The 18,864-nt window shown below is 53.1% G+C and overlaps 3 protein-coding genes across 4 annotated transcripts; 1 reads left to right on the top strand and 2 right to left on the bottom strand.

Annotated features, from left to right (window-relative positions):
• Positions 1-924: 924 nt before the first annotated feature.
• On the bottom strand, positions 925-1,716 carry LOC139683887 (claw keratin-like). Its single transcript, XM_071579399.1, has one exon. It carries the CDS (start codon positions 1,696-1,698, stop codon positions 1,279-1,281), a length of 420 nt encoding a protein of 139 aa, XP_071435500.1. The 5' UTR covers positions 1,699-1,716; the 3' UTR covers positions 925-1,278.
• A 2,735-nt stretch (positions 1,717-4,451) lies between these two features.
• LOC139683885 (claw keratin-like) lies at positions 4,452-6,273 on the top strand. The gene is made up of 2 exons (XM_071579397.1): positions 4,452-4,486; positions 5,428-6,273. The coding sequence occupies exon 2, from the start codon at positions 5,449-5,451 to the stop codon at positions 5,851-5,853; it is 405 nt and encodes a 134-aa protein (XP_071435498.1). The 5' UTR covers positions 4,452-4,486; positions 5,428-5,448; the 3' UTR covers positions 5,854-6,273.
• A 4,450-nt stretch (positions 6,274-10,723) lies between these two features.
• Positions 10,724-18,578, bottom strand: LOC139683963 (feather keratin B-4-like). Of its 2 annotated transcripts, XM_071579490.1 has the most exons (3): positions 14,657-15,218; positions 14,529-14,625; positions 10,724-11,576 (listed from the first exon to the last, which is right to left on the bottom strand). In XM_071579490.1, the coding sequence occupies exon 3, from the start codon at positions 11,554-11,556 to the stop codon at positions 11,155-11,157; it is 402 nt and encodes a 133-aa protein (XP_071435591.1). In that variant the 5' UTR covers positions 11,557-11,576; positions 14,529-14,625; positions 14,657-15,218; the 3' UTR covers positions 10,724-11,154. The 2 variants fall into 2 exon arrangements, with proteins under 2 accessions (XP_071435591.1, XP_071435590.1); XM_071579489.1 differs by lacking the exons at positions 14,529-14,625; positions 14,657-15,218 and adding an exon at positions 18,495-18,578.
• Between the last annotated feature and the right edge of the window lie 286 nt (positions 18,579-18,864).

Genomic DNA, 18,864 nt, shown 5'->3' with positions numbered 1-18,864 from the left:
CTGCCAGGGAGCCCAGGAATGTTTTGATTATGTGTCCCCATATCTGCCCAGACTGCCCTGCAGTGACACTTGTCCATCTGCCATGTCCTCCTGCAGTGTCCCCTGTGTCCCTGCTGAGGGCACAGCAGTGCCAGGGGGTTCATGGGGCAGGGTGGGGCAGGGTGGGCTCCTCTGTGCAAAGGTGTGTGAGGAAGGGCAGCAAAGGGCCAGCAGAGTGAGGTCCAGAGCACGGAGCTGTGGGAAGTTCTCCTGCCATTGCTGGCCAGAGTTGTTTCCCCAGGGGATGGATGAGTGGGTGACACAGGGAGTCCCAGGAAGGGCTTCTGCAGCAGCAGTGGGGACAAGGTGGGGCTGGAAGGGCTCCATGTAGTGCTGGGATCCATAGGAAAGGAGGGTGAAGAGGTGGTGCAGGGGTGCAAGAGTGGTTGAGAGGATGGAGGTCAGGGAGCCCCCAGAGGTGCTGGGGTTGTTCACCCTCTCCCCCTCCTACCCATGGCCCCCAAGTGGCTCTGAATTGGGCCATGTCCTCCGGGGTGATTCCATTGGGATGCCCCATGCCCACAGAGCTGGGATTTCCTGCAGTGCATTGGGAATGCCCAGAGTGGGCAGAGAAGTGGCTGTGGAGTCCAAGAGCTGCTGTTGGGCTGCCGAGAGCAGGAGCCCCAAGTGGGGAGGACACAGGCAGGGCCAAGAGGGAGAAGCTGCTGCCAAAGGCCATGCTCATGGTGCTGGCTCTGGGGACTGTCCTGCAGAGGGGTGGCATGGCCAGGGCCAAGCAGGAGGACTCCTGGCCATGCCACCTGTTGTCCTAAGGAAACTCAGGGAGTGGCAGCTGCTGGGTGGGACACTGGTGGGCAGCCAGGGTGCCACTCAGGCAGTGGGTGTGCAGGAAGCTCAAATGAAACCAGGGCTCAACATTGTGATGCAAAGACAGCTTTTATTGCAGTTGGAGGGGACAAGGGAAGTGGCAGCAGAGCAGGGCCCTGGCCAAGGGCAGTCCTGGCTCCTGGCAGCTGGCAGAGCTGTGCCAAGCCCTCAGCGTGGGCAGGATCAGGAACCCAGCGTGGGATGTGCTGGGCAGAGGCAGCAGGTGGTGAAGGGAGGCTGAAGCACAGCAGGGAAGGGGCAGAGCTGGGCCCCGAGCGGGCACGAGGTGTGGCAGCTGCAGAGCCGGGCAGTGCCCGAGGGGTGTCCTTCCTTCAGGCGCCGTGTCGGGATGTGCCAGGGCATTGCTGGAGCTCTGCTGCTGCTGCTGTGGGGCTGCACTCGGGGTGGGGCTTAGCAGGGCCCACAGCTGCCACTCATGTACCTGTGGCCGCTGCGCCAGCCCCCGAAATCACAGGTGCCAACACCTCTGGAGCCCCCACAGCTGCCAGAGCCCCCATAGCCCCCCAGGCCTCCATAGCCATAACCCCCATAGCCATAACCCCCATAACCCCCATAGCCCCCAAGGCCTCCACGGCCTCCAGAGGAGCCACCAGCACCCCCAGCAACAAAGGGGGCTCCTGCTGAGCCCACCACACTGCTCTGGGGGAAGTTGCTCATGATGGGCCCAGGCATGGTGACCACTGCGGCCGGGGGCTGGATCACCACCGTGGAGTCAGGGCACTGCCGCACACAGGGCTCGTTGCAGGTGTCAGCCAGAGGGGCAGGGGTGGCCACCCCACAGGAAGGAGTACACAGGCTGGAGCAGGACATGGTTCACAGAGACAGGGAGACCTGCAAAACACAGCAGGGATCAGGCAAAGTTACAAGGAGAGGGTTGCAAAGGAAGGGAAATAGAGAGAACCCGAAGAGTTTTCCGAGTGCTGGACTTACCTGGTTGAAGAGGAGAGTCAAGTGGAAGGATGTGGATAGAGGTCTGCAAGGATCTCAGCTCTTTTATACCCATCCCAGAGAGCCCCAGGCATTGGCAGGGGCTCTTGGCCCAAACCCCAGGTAATTAGGAATTCAAGCTGAAAAGACTTCATGACACAGGTAATGGTGAGACAACGATATGTCATCCCCCCTTTGGGGGCATTGGCATGAAAAGGTGCCCAGGACAAAAGGAGGTGGTGAGAGGGACTGACTATGGCATTGAAAGACAAGGAGCTTCTCTCACTCCCAGCCCCAATAAATCCTGATTTTTCCATAATGCCTCACTTTGCTTGCTCAGAACAATCATGGGCATCCTGTGGGGTATTGCTGTGCCCGGTGATGCCACACTGAGCCACAGCCCAGCCCTGCACGTGAGCCCTCCGTGCCCAGCCAGCCCGTGCCTGTGGGACCACAGCCACGTGCAGCCTGGCTCTCTGGGGGTGCTCAGCCAACACCTCCTGGCACAGCTCTGGGTGCCCAGCTGAGGATCCAGGACCCTCCAGACAGGGCTTGGGTTGGGCTGATCTGAGTGAAACAGCCAAAGGATTTGAGGGTTTCTTGGTCCTGTTTCTGCTCATCTTCTCCTTTGTTCAGGTCTCCCCTTACTCGTTTCTCCACTGCCTGATCCCATTGGCCCCCCACCCACTTCTGTGCCAGCACAGATCATGGATGAAGCTTCATGTGGCACAAGACTCAATCCTCCTTCTTTTTGGAAGACCTTCAGATGAAGTGGGGAGTTAAAAAGTCATTCAGTGGCAGAAAATTCCACAGGGATTCTCCCTCACTGGAGATATCCCAGTGTGGTGAGTGGGCATGAGTTGTGGGGGGGGGACATGCCAACCTTTCTCTGAGATGGTGAGATCTTTAAACCTTCCTTCATCTATCCAGTTATTGCACAACTTTGGAACAGCCACAGACCATCAGTGAAAAAATGTGGTCTCAACCTCTTCTTCCCTGGTCCATTTCCCTCCCACCCAGAAGTCCCACTACCTTTTGGCAGCATGTTCCAGGTTTCCATGCTTGTGGCATTTTGGAAAAAGAAAATGTTATATAGGAAATACAATATTAGTTCCACCTTCATGAGGGTCCTAAAGGATGGCAGGAAAATTGCAGCTTTCCATGTGAATAGTCAGGGGGAAAACAACCAAACTTGGCAAAGACCTTGACATGACACGAGCCATTCAATTCTGTTCCTCACTGACTTGTGCTGCCATGATGGGGCAAACAGAAGCTGGAATTGGGTGCCATCCTGTGCCATGTGGTCTGAGAGGATGCCATCCTGTGCCAATGTGTCTGAGAGGATGCCATCCTGTGCCATGTGGTCTGAGAGGATGCCATCCTGTGCCAATGTGCCTGGGAGGATGCCATCCTGTGCCATGTGGTCTGAGAGGATGCCATCCTGTGCCAATGTGTCTGGGAGGGTGCCATCCTGTGCCAATGTGTCTGGGAGGGTGCCATCCTGTGCCATGTGGTCTGAGAGGATGCCATCCTGTGCCAATGTGTCTGGGAGGGTGCCATCCTGTGCCAATGTGTCTGAGAGGATGCCATCCTGTGCCAATGTGTCTGTGAGGATGCCATCCTGTGCCATGTGGTCTGAGAGGATGCCATCCTGTGCCAATGTGTCTGAGAGGATGCCATCCTGTGCCAATGTGTCTGGGAGGATGCCATCCTGTTCCATGTGGTCTGGGAGGATGCCATCCTGTGCCATGTGGTCTGGGAGGATGCCATCCTGTGCCAATGTGTCTGGGAGGATGCCGTCCTGTGCCAATGTGTCTGGGAGGATGCCATCCTGTTCCATGTGGTCTGGGAGGATGCCATCCTGTGCCATGTGGTCTGAGAGGATGCCATCCTGCGCCAATGTGTCTGAGAGGATGCCATCCTGTGCCATGTGGTCTGGGAGGATGCCATCCTGTGCCAATGTGTCTGAGAGGATGCCATCCTGTGCCATGTGGTCTGGGAGGATGCCATCCTGTGCCAATGTGTCTGGGAGGATGCCATCCTGTGCCAATGTGTCTGGGAGGATGTCATCCTGTTCCATGTGGTCTGAGAGGACCCTCCTTGAGCAGCAAGATGGGACCAGCATGGTCCCTTCCATATGGTCTGTGGTCCCGTGACCTCCCCTACCAGGACAGGGCCAGTTTGGAATCTGGGACCTGCCCTGGGTGGGTGGGATGGCTTCTTGCTCCTGTTTACCAGCTCATAAAAGGGCAGTAATGACGGGTGTCTTGGCTGTGCCCAACATTTCAAAGAGCTTCTGTGATGCCCCAGACTCTTGGGTGTAAGCAAAGCAGGGGATTAGGAGCAGATCGGGGTTTATTGGGGCTGGGAGCTCAGTCACACCAACAAATCATCTTTCATGTAGTGATTTGTCATGCTCTGTCCCTCCCATGAGCTGTTTGCTCTCCAGGGTATGTTTACTCGTTAGTAAACCCAATTAGGAGGAATATAATCGCCCTACATTGCAATTTGTGTCACGAGGGTTGTCCACTTGATTGGATGATTAGTTGGGGCTTCTGCCACCAACCCCTGGCCGATGCCTGGGGCTCTCTGGGACAGGTATAAAAGGGCTCAGGGCTGCCCAGAGCTCCATCCAGCTGCCTTCACTTGACCATCCTCATCAACCATCGTGGTGAGTCCATGTCTTACCTCCACCTTTCCTTCCTTCTTCGTGGCTTTCTCGAGGAATCTTTGGCTCTGTGCTCTGCCTCACACTGCAGAGTAGGATAGTTGGGATTCTCCCAATGGACTCAAGTCCTCTGGTGTAACTCAAATCCATTGGGGATGTTCCATCTGCTTTGGATGAGAGGATTTTTCCCCACTCCTGAGGGCTAGTGAGAATGAGAGATGATGAGGGGTATGAGGGATCTAAACAGGAGTTCTGGCTGGGAAAGGAGTTTTGGTCTGAGTGCCTGAGATGATCCAGAGCATGTCCTGGGACACAAGTTCCAGGTGGGACAGAGCCAGGAGGGATTTGGGATCAGACCTTGCACTGAGATCAAAAAAACACAGAATCTGCTGAGTTGGAAGGGACCTACAAGGGTCATTGAGTCCAACCCTTGGCCCTGCACAAGCCCCATCCCCAAAAGTCACATCCTGTGCCCCAAAAGATCATCCAAATGCTGCTGGAGCTCTGCCAGCCTTGGGGCTGTGCCCACTGCCCTGGGGAGCCTGGTCAGTGCCCACCACCCTCTGGGGGAAGAACTTCTTCCTAATATTCAACCTAACCCTGCCCTGGCACAACTCCAGGCCATTCCCTGGGGGCTGTCTCTGGTCCCACAGAGCAGAAATCAGTACCTGGCCCTCCTCTGCCCCTCCTGAGGCCTTGGAAGGGGCTGCCCAGGGAAGGAGTGGAGTTCCCACCCTGGAGATGTCCAAGGAACACTTGGACATGGCACTGAGTGCTGTTGGCTGGGGGTGAAAAGGTGAAACTCAAAGATCTTGGAGGTGTTGTCCAACCTCAAGGATTCTGGGATTCTGTGACCATATTTTTCCCTCCAGACCCTTCCCCATCTTCTTTGCCCTCCTTTGGACACTCTCTAATGGCTTCATATTCTCTGCCTTGTTTTGCAGCTTCACCTCCTGAACCGAACCATGTCCTGCTCCAGCCTGTGTGTCCCCTCCTGTGGGGTGGCCACCCCTGCCCCTCTGGCTGACACCTGCAACGAGCCCTGTGTGCGGCAGTGCCCTGACTCCACGGTGGTGATCCAGCCCCCGGCCTCAGTGGTCACCTTCCCTGGGCCCATCATGAGCACCTTCCCCCAGAGCAGTGTGGTGGGCTCAGCAGGAGCTCCCCTTGTTGCAGGGGGTGCTGGGGGCTCCTATGGAGGCCGTGGGGGCTATGGGGGTTATGGGGGTTATGGGGGTTATGGGGGTTATGGCTATGGGGGTTATGGCTATGGAGGCCTGGGGGGCTATGGGGGTTGTGGCTATGGGGGCTGGGGCTGGGGCCGTGGCTGTGGCTCCAGGTACCTCAGTGGGGGCTGTGGACCCTGCTGAGCCCCACAGAGCCCAGGAGATCAGTGCTGCCTCTGCCCTGGGGCTCCACCACCAGCCCCCCTTGGCTTCTGCCACCTGAGCCAGGAGAAGCTTCCAGCAAAAGCAGCCCTTGGAACTGGCTGGTCCCTGCTTGCACAGGCTGACCCTGCACACCTCCAGCTGGTGGCTCTGGGGCTTCCAGCACTGCCTCCAAAAGCTCCCCTGTCTCTCCCTGCCCTGGCATGAGACTCTGCCCTGCTCTGCCCAGCTCTGAGACTGCCACCCTGCCAGAGGAAGGGGCAATCTTTGGGCTGGAGCCCTGCCTTGGGCCTTGCTGCTGCCTTGGGATGTTTGTGTTTGCAATTCCTTGTTCTTGTGCTGTTTTGTGTCTTCCTGACACCCCCTGTTGTATTTTCCATCCCCATTAAAGACTCTCCTTTGCTGCAGAAACTTGGCTTTGGGTTGGTTTTTATCAGTTTGCTCTTCTGATTCTCCATGTTGAGGTCACAGAATCCTTGAGGTTGGAAAACACCTCCAAGACCTTTGAGTTCCACCTTGTCCCCCCCAGCCCAGAGCCCTCAATGCCACCTCCAGCAGTTCCTTGGACACCTCCAGGGATGGGCCAGTCACAAGGATGGATTTTAGGGTGGAAAAGCCCTCCAAGGTCACCAAGTCCACCCTGTGTCCCATCCCCACCTTGTCCCTCAGTGCCACCTCCAGGAGTTCCCTGGACACCTCCAGGGGTGGGGACTCCAAACCCCCCTTTGCAGCCCCTTCCAAGGCCTCCCCATCCTTTCCATGGAGAAATCCCTCCTCAGATAATGCTGATAATGAAGCTCAAGACACATTAATTAGTGAATTGGGTTTGTAAGAGATTCTCATGGACACCCTTGTGCTGTTTTTTGTCTTCTGACACCCCCTGTTGCATTTTTCCATCCCCATTAAAGACTCTCCTTTGCTGCAGAAACTTGGCTTTGGGTTGTTTTTTATCAGTTTGCTCTTCTGATTCTCCATGTTGAGGTCACAGAATCCCAGAATCCCTGAGGTTGGAAAACACCTCCAAGACCTTTGAGTTCCACCTTGTCCCCCCCAGCCCAGAGCCCTCAATGCCATGTCCAGGAGTTCCTTGGATACCTCCAGGGATGGGGCAGTCACAAGGATGGATTTTAGGGTGGAAAAGCTCTCCAAGGTCACCAACTCCACCCTGTGTCCCATCCCCACCTTGTCCCTCAGTGCCACCTCCAGGAGTTCCCTGGACATCTCCAGTGGTGGGGACTCCAAACCCCCCTTGGCAGCCCCTTCCAAGGCCTCCCCACCCTTTCCATGGAGAAATCCCTCCTCAGATAATGCTGATAATGAAGCTCAAGCCACATTAATTAGTGAATTGGGTTTGTAAGAGGTGCTCATGGACACCCTTGTGCTGTTTTGTGTCTTCTGACACCCCCTGTTGCATTTTCCATCCCCATTAAAGACTCTCCTTTGCTGCAGAAACTTGGCTTTGGGTTGGTTTTTATCAGTTTGCTCTTCTGATTCTCCATGTTGAGGTCACAGAATCCTTGAGGTTGGAAAACACCTCCAAGACCTTTGAGTTCCACCTTGTCCCCCCCAGCCCAGAGCACTCAGTGCCACCTCCAGGAGTTCCTTGGACACCTCCAGGGATGGGGCGGTCACAAGGATGGGTTTAAGGGTGGAAAAGCTCTCCCAGGTCACCAAGTCCACCCTGTGTCCCATCCCCACCTTGTCCCTCAGTGCCACCTCCAGGTGTTCCTTGGACACCTCCAGGGGTGGGGACTCCAAACCTCCCTGGGCATCCCCTTCCAAGGCCTCCCCACCCTTTCCACAAAGAAATTCCTCCTCAGATAATGCTGATAATGAAGCTCAAGACACATTAATTAGTGAATTGGGTTTGTAAGAAGTTCTCATGGACACCCTTGTGCTGTTTTGTGTCTTCTCACACCCCCTGTTGCATTTTTCATCCCCATTAAAGAAGCTGAAATGCAGGGACAATTTTCTTCTGTTATTAATTTGTTCTTCTTTGAGGCTGGAATTATGGTGTGAAATGTTAGATCAGAGAATCAGAGGATGGTTTGGATTAGAAGGGACCTTAAAGATCATCTTGTTCCAATCTCCCTGTCATGGGCAGGATCACCTTCCATGAGATGGGGCAGGCACAGCTTCTCTGGGCAACCTGGGCCAGGTCCTCATGGGCAGCAATTCCTTCCCAATATCCCATCTAAGCATCTTCTCTGTCCATGTGAACCCATCCCCTTGTCCTGTCCCTCCAGGCCCTTGGGAATTGTCTCGCCCCAGGTTTCCTGGAGCCCCTTCAGGTCCTGCAAGGCCACAGTTGAGTCCCCCTAAAGCTTCTCCTCTCCAGGCTGGACAATCCCAAGTGTCCCAGCCCTTCCCCACAGCAGAGCTGCTCCAGCCCTCTGGTCACCTCCTGTGGAGCTGCTCCAGCCCTCTGGTCACCTCCTGTGGAGCTGCTCCAGCCCTCTGGTCACCTCCTGTGGAGCTGCTCCAGCCCTCTGGTCACCTCCTGTGGAGCTGCTCCAGCAGCTCCAGCTCCTTCCTGGGCTGGGCCCCCAGGGCTGGAGGCAGCTCTGCAGGTGGGGTCTGACCTGAGGGGGCAGAGGGGCAGAGCCCCCCCTGCCCTGCTGCCCACCTGGGCACCAGCCCAGTGCTGCCCATGGACATGTCCAGCCTCTGCCCCACCAGCCCCTCCAGGTCCTTCTCCATCTGGATTGATCCCAGGGGTTGTCCCACCAGCCCCTCCAAGTCCTTCTCCACCTGCTCACCCCCAGCCTGGACTGATCCAGGGGGTTGTCCCACCAGCCCCTCCAAGTCTTTCTCCATCTGGATTGATCCAGGGGGCCATCCATAAAACCTCCAAGTCCTTCTCCATCTGCTCATCCCCAGCCTGGATTGATCCAGGCAGTTGTCCCACCAAGTCTTTCTCCATCTGGATTGATCCCAGGGGTTTGTCCCACCAGCCCCTCCAAGTCCTTCTCCATCTGGATTGATCCAAGGGGTCATCCAAAAAACCTCCAAGTCCTTCTCCACCTGCTCATGGCCAGCCTGGATTGATCCAGGGGGTTGTCCCACCAAGTCTTTCTCCATCTGGATTGATCCAGGGGGTTGTCCCACCAGCCCCTCCAAGTCCTTCTCCATCTGCTCATCCCCAGCCTGGACTGATCCAGGGAGTTGTCGCACCAGCCCCTCCAAGTCTTTCTCCATCTGGATTGATCCAGGGGGCCATCCATAAAACCTCCAGGTCCTTCTCCATCTGCTCATCCCCAGCCTGGATTGATCCAGGCAGTTGTCCCACCAAGTCTTTCTCCATCTGGATTGATCCCAGGGGTTTGTCCCACCAGCCCCTCCAAGTCCTTCTCCATCTGGATTAATCCAGGGGGTCATCCAAAAAACCTCCAAGTCCGTCTCCACCTGCTCATGGCCAGCCTGGATTGATCCAGGGGGTTGTCCCACCAAGTCTTTCTCCATCTGGATTGATCCCAGGGGTTTGTCCCACCAGCCCCTCCAAGTCCTTCTCCACCTGCTCACCCTCAGCCTGGATTGATCCAGGGGGTTGTCCCACCAGCCCCTCTAAGTCCTTCTCCATCTGCTCATCCCCAGCCTGGACTGATCCAGGGGGTTGTCCCACCAGCCCCACCAAGTCCTTTTCCACCTGCTCACCCTCAGCCTGGATTGATCCAGGCAGTTGTCCCACCAAGTCTTTCTCCATCTGGATTGATCCAGGGGTTTGTCCCACCAGCCCCACCAAGTCCTTCTCCACCTGCTCACCCTCAGCCTAGACTGATCCAGGGGTTTGTCCCACCAGCCCCTCCAAGTCCTTCTCCACCTGCTCACCCTCAGCCTGGATTGATCCAGGGGGTTGTCCCACCAGCCCCTCCAAGTCCTTCTCCATCTGCTCATCCCCAGCCTGGACTGATCCCAGGGGTTGTCCCACCAGCCCCTCCAAGTCCTTCTCCACCTGCTCACCCCCAGCCTGGACTGATCCAGGGGGTTGCCCCAATCTGGATGCAGCACCTGCTCTTGGGCTTGTTAAACTTCATTAGCTGGGAATTAATTTGTCAAACTACTTGTTCCAGCTCTGAATTCCTCTCAGAGTTGAGTTTTGAGCTGCAAGTTGGGAAGTCACTGTCAAAGGACAGGATCCCTTTACAAAACAAAGATTTCCAAGGTGAAATTCCCCTTTTTTTTTTGGTGAGGAATGAGAACTAAACCGGTGCAATGTGTGTGGTGAGTCCACCAGGCTGTTTTTTGGGGCAGCCTGAGGGCACCTCTGCCCCCTGTGAGCTCAGGGATGAGGGTCAGAGGCACCTTTGTGGGCTGCCCCTTCCCAGCTCCACCCAGAGATCCATTTCTTGCCTTGGGCTTGGAAAAAAAGTTCTGGAAAGTCTCTCTGTGGAGAGGTTGATGTGGCAAATGAAACCCTTCCAGGACTTGCTGGTCCAAGGAGCTCCTGCCAGGGGTTCAGAAGGGTCCTGGGGGGTGTCAAATGTTCAGCACTGGTTTAATGTATCAAAAGTATTCCTGGGATTTTGGGACATTTGCAGTTGTGGAATATTTATGGATTGGGATCAAAAATACTGGAAGTTCAACTGATAAATAAAAGAGGGGAATTATTATCACAGAATCATCTTCTGAGCTGGAAGGGACCACCAGGGTCATCAAAGCCCTGCATAGACATCCCAACAATCCCACCACATTCCTGAGTGATGTCCAAACATTCCCTGAGTTCTGGCATATTTGGGGCTGTGCCCAGTGCCCTGGCAAGCCAGTGCCCAACCACTTTTTGGGGCAAGAACCTTCCCCAATATCCACCTCAACCTCCCCTTTTATTACATGGCAAAGAAAACCAGGAGATGTATTTTGGTACAGAAAATTTATTTGGAAAGAACTTTCCTCCAACTTTGGACCAAACCTGTACAGAACACAAAGGTCACCTTGGCAGGGAGGTTCTGGCTGCCCACCAGCACCCAAGGGGTGCAGTCTGTTAAAAAATAAAATAAAAATGCCCTTTTCCCTTTTGCTCTGTGCCATCTGGAGCACCTTGAGTGGCCCTCCCTGAAGTTCAGTGCCAAGGAAAAAAATGGGAATAAGGCAAAGCACGACAGGAGCAACCGGAAAACCAGGAGGAGAACAGCCCTAAGCTAAAGGCAAAAGGAGAAGATGCACATCAGAGCCTTGCCCAGGGGGCTGAGCCTTGGCAGCTCCCAGGTGGAGGAGCCTCACCACACCTTGTGGTGCCTCCTCAGCTTCGCCCCAAACTCCATCTCCATCTGCATTTCCTTGGAATTTTCAGTAAGTCCACCTTTTCCCGGCGCGGTAGGAGTTGCACGGATGTGTCCACTGGGAGGAGTAGGTGTAGGAGAACTTGGGGGCACAGCGTGGTTGGGTGAGGACCTGGGTTGGCACCTTCTCGGTTGCCGCCTCCAACCTGCCCGTGACCTCGGCGGGCAGAGCGGGCACAGCAGGAGGCTCTGCCAGGGCCACCTCGGTGGGCTCCGAGGCTCCCACGACGGTCTGTTGGGGGTACGTGGTGAGGATGGGCCCTGGGAAGGTGACCACCACGGGGGGTGGGTAGATGATCACCCTGGAGTCACCACAGGTCACCACGCAGGGCTCGTTGCTGCTGCTGGCCAAGGGTTGGGGGCACTTGGCCTCGCAGGGGGTGGCACAGGCCAGTTGGGTGGACGTCATCTCCTGGAGGTGGGCAGTGCCTGGAATTTCATGGAATCACAGGATATTCTGAGTGGGAAGGACTCACAAGGATCAGGAGTCCAACTCCTGGTCCTGCACCAACATCCCAACAATCCAATTTCCAAGCTCTCCTTGAGCTCTGGATGTCCAACCACCCTCTGGATGAAAAACCTTCTCCTAAAATCCAGCCTAAACTTCACCTTTTATTGTGATTCCTGGAATTTCATGGAATTTTCTGACTTGGAAGGACTCACAAGGATCAGGAGTCCAACTCCTGCTCCTGCACCAACATCCCAGCAATCCCAACAATCCCAATCCAGAGTGTTGAGCTCTGGCAGGTTTGGGGCTGTGACCACTCCTGGTCCAGAGCCCATGGATGAAAAACCTCCTCCTAAAATCCAACCTAAACTTCACCTTCCATTGTGTGCTGGAATTTCATGGAATATTCTGACTTGGAAGGGACCCACAAGGATCAGGAGTCCAACTCCTGGTCCTGCACCAACATCCCAACAATCCAATTTCCAAGCTCTCCTTGAGCTCTGGAAGTCCAACCATCCTCTGGATGAAAAACCTTCTCCTAAAATCCATCCTAAACTTCACCTTCTATTGTGTGCTTGGAATTTCATGGAATTTTCTGACTTGGAAGGACCCACAAGGATCAGGAGTCCAACTCCTGGTCCTGCACCAACATCCCAACAATCCAATTTTCAAGCTCTCCTTGAGCTCTGGATGTCCAACCACCCTCTGGATGAAAAACCTTCTCCTAAAATCCAACCTAAATTTCTCCTATTATTGAGTGCCTGGAATTTCATGGAATATTCTGACTTGGAAGGACCCACAAGGATCAGGAGTCCAACTCTGGTCCTGCACAAACATCCCAACAATCCCAACCCAGGGCATTGTCCAAACTCTCCTTGAGCTCTGGAAGTCCAACCACCCTCTGGATGAAAAACCTTCTCCTAAAATCCAACCTAAATTTCACCTATCATTGACTGCCTGGAATTTCATGGAATCACAGGATATTCTGACTTGGAAGGATCCACAAGGATCAGGAGTCCAACTCCTGGTCCTGCACAGTCATCCCAACAATCCCAACAATCCCAATCCAGAGTGTTGAGCTCTGGCAGGTTTGGGGCTGTGACCACTCCTGGTCCAGAGCCCATGGATGAAAAACCTCCTCCTAAAATCCAACCTAAACTTCACCTATCATTGAGTGCCTGGAATTTCATGGAATATTCTGACTTGGAAGGGACCCACAAGGATCAGGAGTCCAACTCCTGGTCCTGCACCAACATCCCAACAATCCAATTTTCAAGCTCTCCTTGAGCTCTGGATGTCCAACCACCCTCTGGATGAAAAACCTTCTCCTAAAATCCAACCTAAATTTCACCTATCATTGACTGCCTGGAATTTCATGGAATCACAGGATATTCTGACTTGGAAGGACTCACAAGGATCAGGAGTCCAACTCCTGGTCCTGCACCCACATCCCAACAATCCAATTTTCAAGCTCTCCTTGAGCTCTGGAAGTCCAACCACCCTCTGGATGAAAAACCTCCTCCTAAAATCCAACCTAAACTTCACCTTTTATTGTGATTCCTGGAATTTCATGGAATCACAGGATATTCTGAGTGGGAAGGACCCACAAGGATCAGGAGTCCAACTCCTGGTCCTGCACCAACATCCCAACAATCCAATTTCCAAGCTCTCCTTGAGCTCTGGAAGTCCAACCACCCTCTGGATGAAAAACCTTCTCCTAAAATCCATCCTAAACTTGTCCTGTTATTGAGGGGGAAAAAGGGGGGGGGGGGAAGGGGGAGGGGAAAAAAGGGGGGGGAAAGGGGGGGGGAAGGGGGGGGGAAAGGGGGGGGGGAAGGGGGGGGGAAAGGGGGGGAAAAGGGGGGGGAAAGGGGGGGGGAAAGGGGGGGGGAAAAGGGGGGGGAAAAGGGGGGGGGGAAAGGGGGGGGGGAAGGGGGAGGGGAAAAAAGGGGGGGGAAAGGGGGGGGGAAGGGGGGGGGAAAGGGGGGGGGGGAAGGGGGGGGAAAGGGGGGGAAAAGGGGGGGGAAAGGGGGGGGGAAAGGGGGGGGGAAAAGGGGGGGGAAAAGGGGGGGGGGAAGGGGGGGGGGAAAGGGGGGGGGAAAGGGGGGGGGGAAAGGGGGGGGGAAGGGGGGGGAAAGGGGGGGGAAAGGGGGGGGGAAAGGGGGGGGGAAAGGGGGGGGAAAGGGGGGGGGAAAGGGGGGGGAAAAGGGGGGGGAAAAGGGGGGGGAAAGGGGGGGAAAAGGGGGGGGAAAGGGGGGGGGGAAAGGGGGGGGGGAAAGGGGGGGGGGAAAGGGGGGGGGAAAGGGGGGGGAAAGGGGGGGGGGAAAGGGGGGGGGAAAGGGGGGGGGGGAAAGGGGGGAGGGGAAAAGGGGGAAGGGAAAGGGGGGGGAAAGGGGGGAAAAGGGGGAGGGGAAAGGGGGAAGGGAAAGGGGGGGGGAAAGGGGGAGGGGGAAAGGGGGAGGGGAAAGGGGGAGGGGGAAAGGGGGAGGGGGAAAGGGGGAGGGGGAAAGGGGGAGGAAAAGGGGGAGGGGGGAAAAAAGGGGAGGGGGGAAAAAAGGGGAGGGGGGAAAAAAGGGGAGGGGGGAAAAAAGGGGAGGGGGGAAAAAAGGGGAGGGGGGAAAAAAGGGGGAGGGGGGAAAAAGGGAGGGGGGGAAAAAGGGGAGGGGGGGAAAAAGGGAGGGGGAAAAACACGGGGAAAGGGGAAAAAAAAGCAAAAATCCCCACGCAGAGAATTTTCCCCCCAAATCCCCTCAGGTTAAATGCAACTTTGACCTACAAAAATTCTGAATTTAATCTTGGCAAAAGACACATCAAAATCCTGGCAAGGTCCTCGTGGTTCGAAATGAAAGTTACTTTAATGGTCTCTAATCATCACCTGTGGGGACTCCAATTAAATTAAGGAGGGGCTGATTAAAGAGCAGCAAAGTAATTACCTTCCACCAAGGGTTTCACTTCCAGAACTTTCCATGAATTCCCCACCTAAAAACTGCTGAATTCCCTGCTCAAAACATCCAAACCCAATCCTAAAACCTCTTGCTCTGATTAAACCCAATCCTAAAACCTCTTGCTCTGATTAAACCCAGTCCTAAAACCAACTCCTCTCCTCAAACCCAATCCTAAAACCTCCTCCCCTGATTAAATCCAATCCTAAAACATCTTCCTCGATCAAAACCAATCCTAAAACCTCCTGCCCTGATCAAACCCAACTTAAAACCTTCTGCCCTGCTCAAACTCATCCTAAAACCTCCCCCTCTGAGTAAACCCAATCCTAAAACCTCTTCCTCTGATTAAACCCAGTCCTAAAACCAACTCCTCTCCTCAAACCCAATCCTAAAACCTCCTCCCCTGATTAAATCCAATCCTAAAACCTCCTGCCCTGATCAAACCCATCCTAAAACCTCCCCCTCTGAGTAAACCCAAGCCTAAAACCTCCTCCTCAATCAAAACCAAGCCTAAAACCTCCTGCCCTGATCAAACCCATCCTAAAACCTCCCCCTCTGCTTAAAACCAATCCTAAAACCTCCTCTCCTGCTCAAACCCAAAACTAAAACCTCCTCCCCTGATCAAAACCACTCCTAAAACCTCCTACTCTGATTAAACCCAATCCTAAACCCTCCACCTCAATCAAACCCAACCCTAAAACCTCCTTTCCTGACTAAAACCAACCCTAAAACCTCCTCCCCTGATCAAACCCATCCTAAAACCTCCTCCCCTGATCAAACCCCAACTTAAAACCTCCTTCCCTGCTCCAAACATGCAAACCCAATCCTAAAACCTCCTCCTGACCAAGCCCAATCCTAAAACCTGCCCCTCTGACTAAGCCCAATCCTAAAACTTCCTCCTCAACCAAACCCACTCCTAAAACCTCCTCTCCTGCCCCAAACATGCAAAGCCAATCCTAAAACCTCCTCCTCATTCAAAACCAATCCTAAAAATTCCTCTCCTGACCAAAACCAATCCTAAAACCTCCTTTCCTGATTAAAACCAATCCTAAAACCTCCTCCCCTGCTCCAAACATGCAAAGCCAATCCTAAAACCTCCTTTCCTGATTAAAACCAATCCTAAAACCTCCTCCCCTGCTCAAACCCAATCCTAAAACCTCCTCCCCTGCTCAAACCCAATCCTAAAATCTCTTCTCCTGCTCAAACCCATCCTAAAACCTCCTCCCCTGACCAAAACCCAACTTAAAACCTCCTCCCCTGCTCCAAACACACAAATCCAATCCTAAAATCTCCTCCCCTGTTCAAAACCAATACTAAAACCTCCTGCCCTCATCAAACCCAATCCTAAAAACTCCTTCCCTGATTAAAACCACTCCTAAAACCTCCTTCCCTGCTCCAAACATGCAAAGCCAATCCTAAAACCTCCTCCTCATTCAGAACCAATCCTAAAAAATCCTCTCCTGACCAAAGCCAATCCTAAAACCTCCTTCCCTGATTAAAACCAATCCTAAATCCTCTTCCCATGCTCAAAACATGCAAATCCAATCCTAAAAACTCCTCCCCGATTAAACCCAATCCTAAAACCTCCTTCCCTGATCAAACCCATCCTAAAACCTCCCCCTCTGCTTAAAACCAATCCTAAAACCTCCTCTCCTGCTCAAACCCAAAACTAAAACCTCCTCCCCTGATCAAAACCACTCCTAAAACCTCCTACTCTGATTAAACCAATCCTAAACCCTCCACCTCAATCAAACCCAACCCTAAAACCTCCTTTCCTGACTAAAACCAACCCTAAAACCTCCTCCCCTGCTCAAACCCAATCCTAAACCTTCTCCCCTGCTCCAAACATGCAAATCCAACCCTAAAACCTCCTCACTTGATCAAACCCATCCTAAAACTTCTCCTCCGATTAAACCCAATCCTTAAACCTCCTCCCCTGAACAAAACCAGTCCTAAAACCTCCCCCTCTGATTAAAACCAATCCTAAAACCTCCTCCCCTCCTCAAACCCAATCCTAAAACCTCCCCCTCTGATTAAAACCAATCCCTAAAACCTCCTTTCCTGACTAAAACAATCCTAAAACCTCCTCCCCTCCTCAAACCCAATCCTAAAACCTCCTTCCCTGCTCAAAACAAGTCCTAAAACCTCTTCCCCTGCTCAAACCCAACCCTAAAACCTCCTTCCCTGCTCAAACCCAATCCTAAACCTCCTCCCCTCCTCAAACCCAATCCTAAACCTTCTCCCCTCCTCAAACCCAATCCTAAACCTCCTCCCCTCCTCAAACCCAATCTAAACCTTTTCCCCTGCTCAAACCCAATCCTAAACCTCCTTCCCTGCTCAAACCCAATCCTAACCTCCTTCCCTGCTCAAACCCAATCCTAAACCTCCTTCCCTGCTCAAACCCAATCCTAAACCTCCTTCCCTGCTCAAACCCAATCCTAAACCTCCTTCCCTGCTCAACCCAATCCTAAACCTCTTCCCTGCTCAAAACCTGTCCTAAAACTTCCTCCCCTGCTCAAACCCCATCCTAAAACCTCCTTCCCTCCTCAAACCCAATCCTAAACCTCCTCCCCTGCTCAAACCCAATCCTAAACCTCTTCCCCTGCTCAAAACCTGTCCTAAAACTTCCTCCCCTCCTCAAACCCAATCCTAAAACCTCCTTCCCTCCTCAAACCCAATCCTAAACCTTCTCCCCTGCTCAAACCCAATCCTAAACCTTCTCCGCTCCTCAAACCCATCCTAAACCTTCTCCCCTGCTCAAAACCAGTCCTAAAACCTCTTCCCCTGCTCAAACCCAACTTAAAACCTCCTCCCCAGCTCTTCCCACACAGACAAACCCAGCCCTTAAACCTCCTCTCAGGCCTCACCCCAAAACTTCTCCCAACTAATCCTAAAATCCATTCCCTCCCCCAGACACTTTTCAGAACCAACCAAGAGGCTGAAAAAAAAAAATCCTCATTTTCCCCGTGAATTTCAAACCCTCCCAAATCATCTTTTGCTTTGATTTTTTTTCCCCATCCTTCACCTGCAGGAGAGAGAATAAAACCTGCAGGAAAGGGAATAAAACCTGCAGGAGAATAAAACCTGCAGGAGAGGGAATAAAACCTGCAGGAGAGAGAAGAAAACCTGAGGGAGAGAGAAAGAATAAAACCTGCAGGAGAGAGAAAGAATAAAATCTGAAGGAGAGAGAGAGAATAAAACCTGCAGGAGAATAAAACCTGCAGGAGAGAGAGAGAATAAAACCTGCAGGAGAGGGAATAAAACATGCAGGAGGGAGAATAAAACATGCAGGAGAGAGAAGAAAACCTGAGGGAGAGAGAAAGAATAAAACCTGCAGGAGAGGGAATAAAAAAACCTGCAGGAGAGGGAGAGAATAAAACCTGCAAGAGAGGGAATAAAAACCTGCAAGAATAAAACCTGCAGGAGGGAGAAGGAATAATAAAACCTGCAGGAGAGAGAAGAAAACCTGCAGGAGGGAGAAGGAATAATAAAACCTGCAGGAGAGGGAATAAAACCCACAGGAGAGAGAAGAAAACCTGCAAGAGAAAGAATAAAACCTGCAGGAGAGAGAAAGAATAATAAAACCTGCAGGAGAGAGAAAGAATAAAATCTGCAGGAGAGAGAATAAAACCTGCAGGAGAGAAAGAGAATAGAATCTGCAGGAGAGAGAAGAAAACCTGCAGGAGAGAGAATAAAACCTGCAGGAGAGAGAAAGGATAAAACCTGCAGGAGAGAAAGAATAAAATCTGCAGGAGAGAGAGAGAATAAAACCTACAGGAGAGAGAGAATAAAACCTGCAGGAGAGAGAAGAAAACCTGCAAGAGAGAGAAGAAAACCTGCAGGAGACAGAATAAAACCTGCAGGAGAGAGAAGAAAACCTGCGGGGTTTTAGTCCCGGTTTTAAGGACGGATTCCCACCAAAGCCGAGCTTTATTAGAGCTGCCAAGCCAGACTTACTCAGAGAAGCGAAGAGAAGGAACCGGCAGGAGCAGTAAAGACAATCCCGCTGTGGAAATGGTATTTATACCCCGCCTCGAATCGCCTGGAGGGGCTGAGCCACCCTTTGTGCTTTAATGACTCAGAAAACCAACCCCGCCTGCAGTTCCAGGCTTTGTTTTGCTCCCCGTCCTGGGATTATCTCAAGCTGTGGTTGGGTAAGAACGAAATGGAGATGAGTCTTTTTCATCTTTGAAGTTTTCCTGCTTTTCCCTCCCCACTGGTTTCATTAAGGGTTATAAATAACGCTGAGAATTAATGAGATTTTTTATGGTGGTTTATCTTGGCTGGAAACACTCCGGGAGGGTTTGGAGGTGTCAGTGGGGCAATA

The sequence above is a fragment of the Pithys albifrons genome, chromosome 30 (genome assembly GCF_047495875.1).
Source record: "Pithys albifrons albifrons isolate INPA30051 chromosome 30, PitAlb_v1, whole genome shotgun sequence".
NCBI lineage: Eukaryota > Metazoa > Chordata > Aves > Passeriformes > Thamnophilidae > Pithys > Pithys albifrons.
The sequence above is the reverse complement of the archived record's forward strand: the minus strand, read 5'-3'. Positions and strand labels throughout refer to the sequence as shown.

Coding starts and splice junctions, on each gene's coding strand:
- LOC139683887 (XM_071579399.1), bottom strand. CDS start 1,698: ATGTCCTGCTCCAGCCTGTGTACTCCTTCCTGTGGGGTGGCCACCCCT.
- LOC139683885 (XM_071579397.1), top strand. CDS start 5,449: ATGTCCTGCTCCAGCCTGTGTGTCCCCTCCTGTGGGGTGGCCACCCCT.
- LOC139683963 (XM_071579489.1), bottom strand. CDS start 11,556: ATGACGTCCACCCAACTGGCCTGTGCCACCCCCTGCGAGGCCAAGTGC.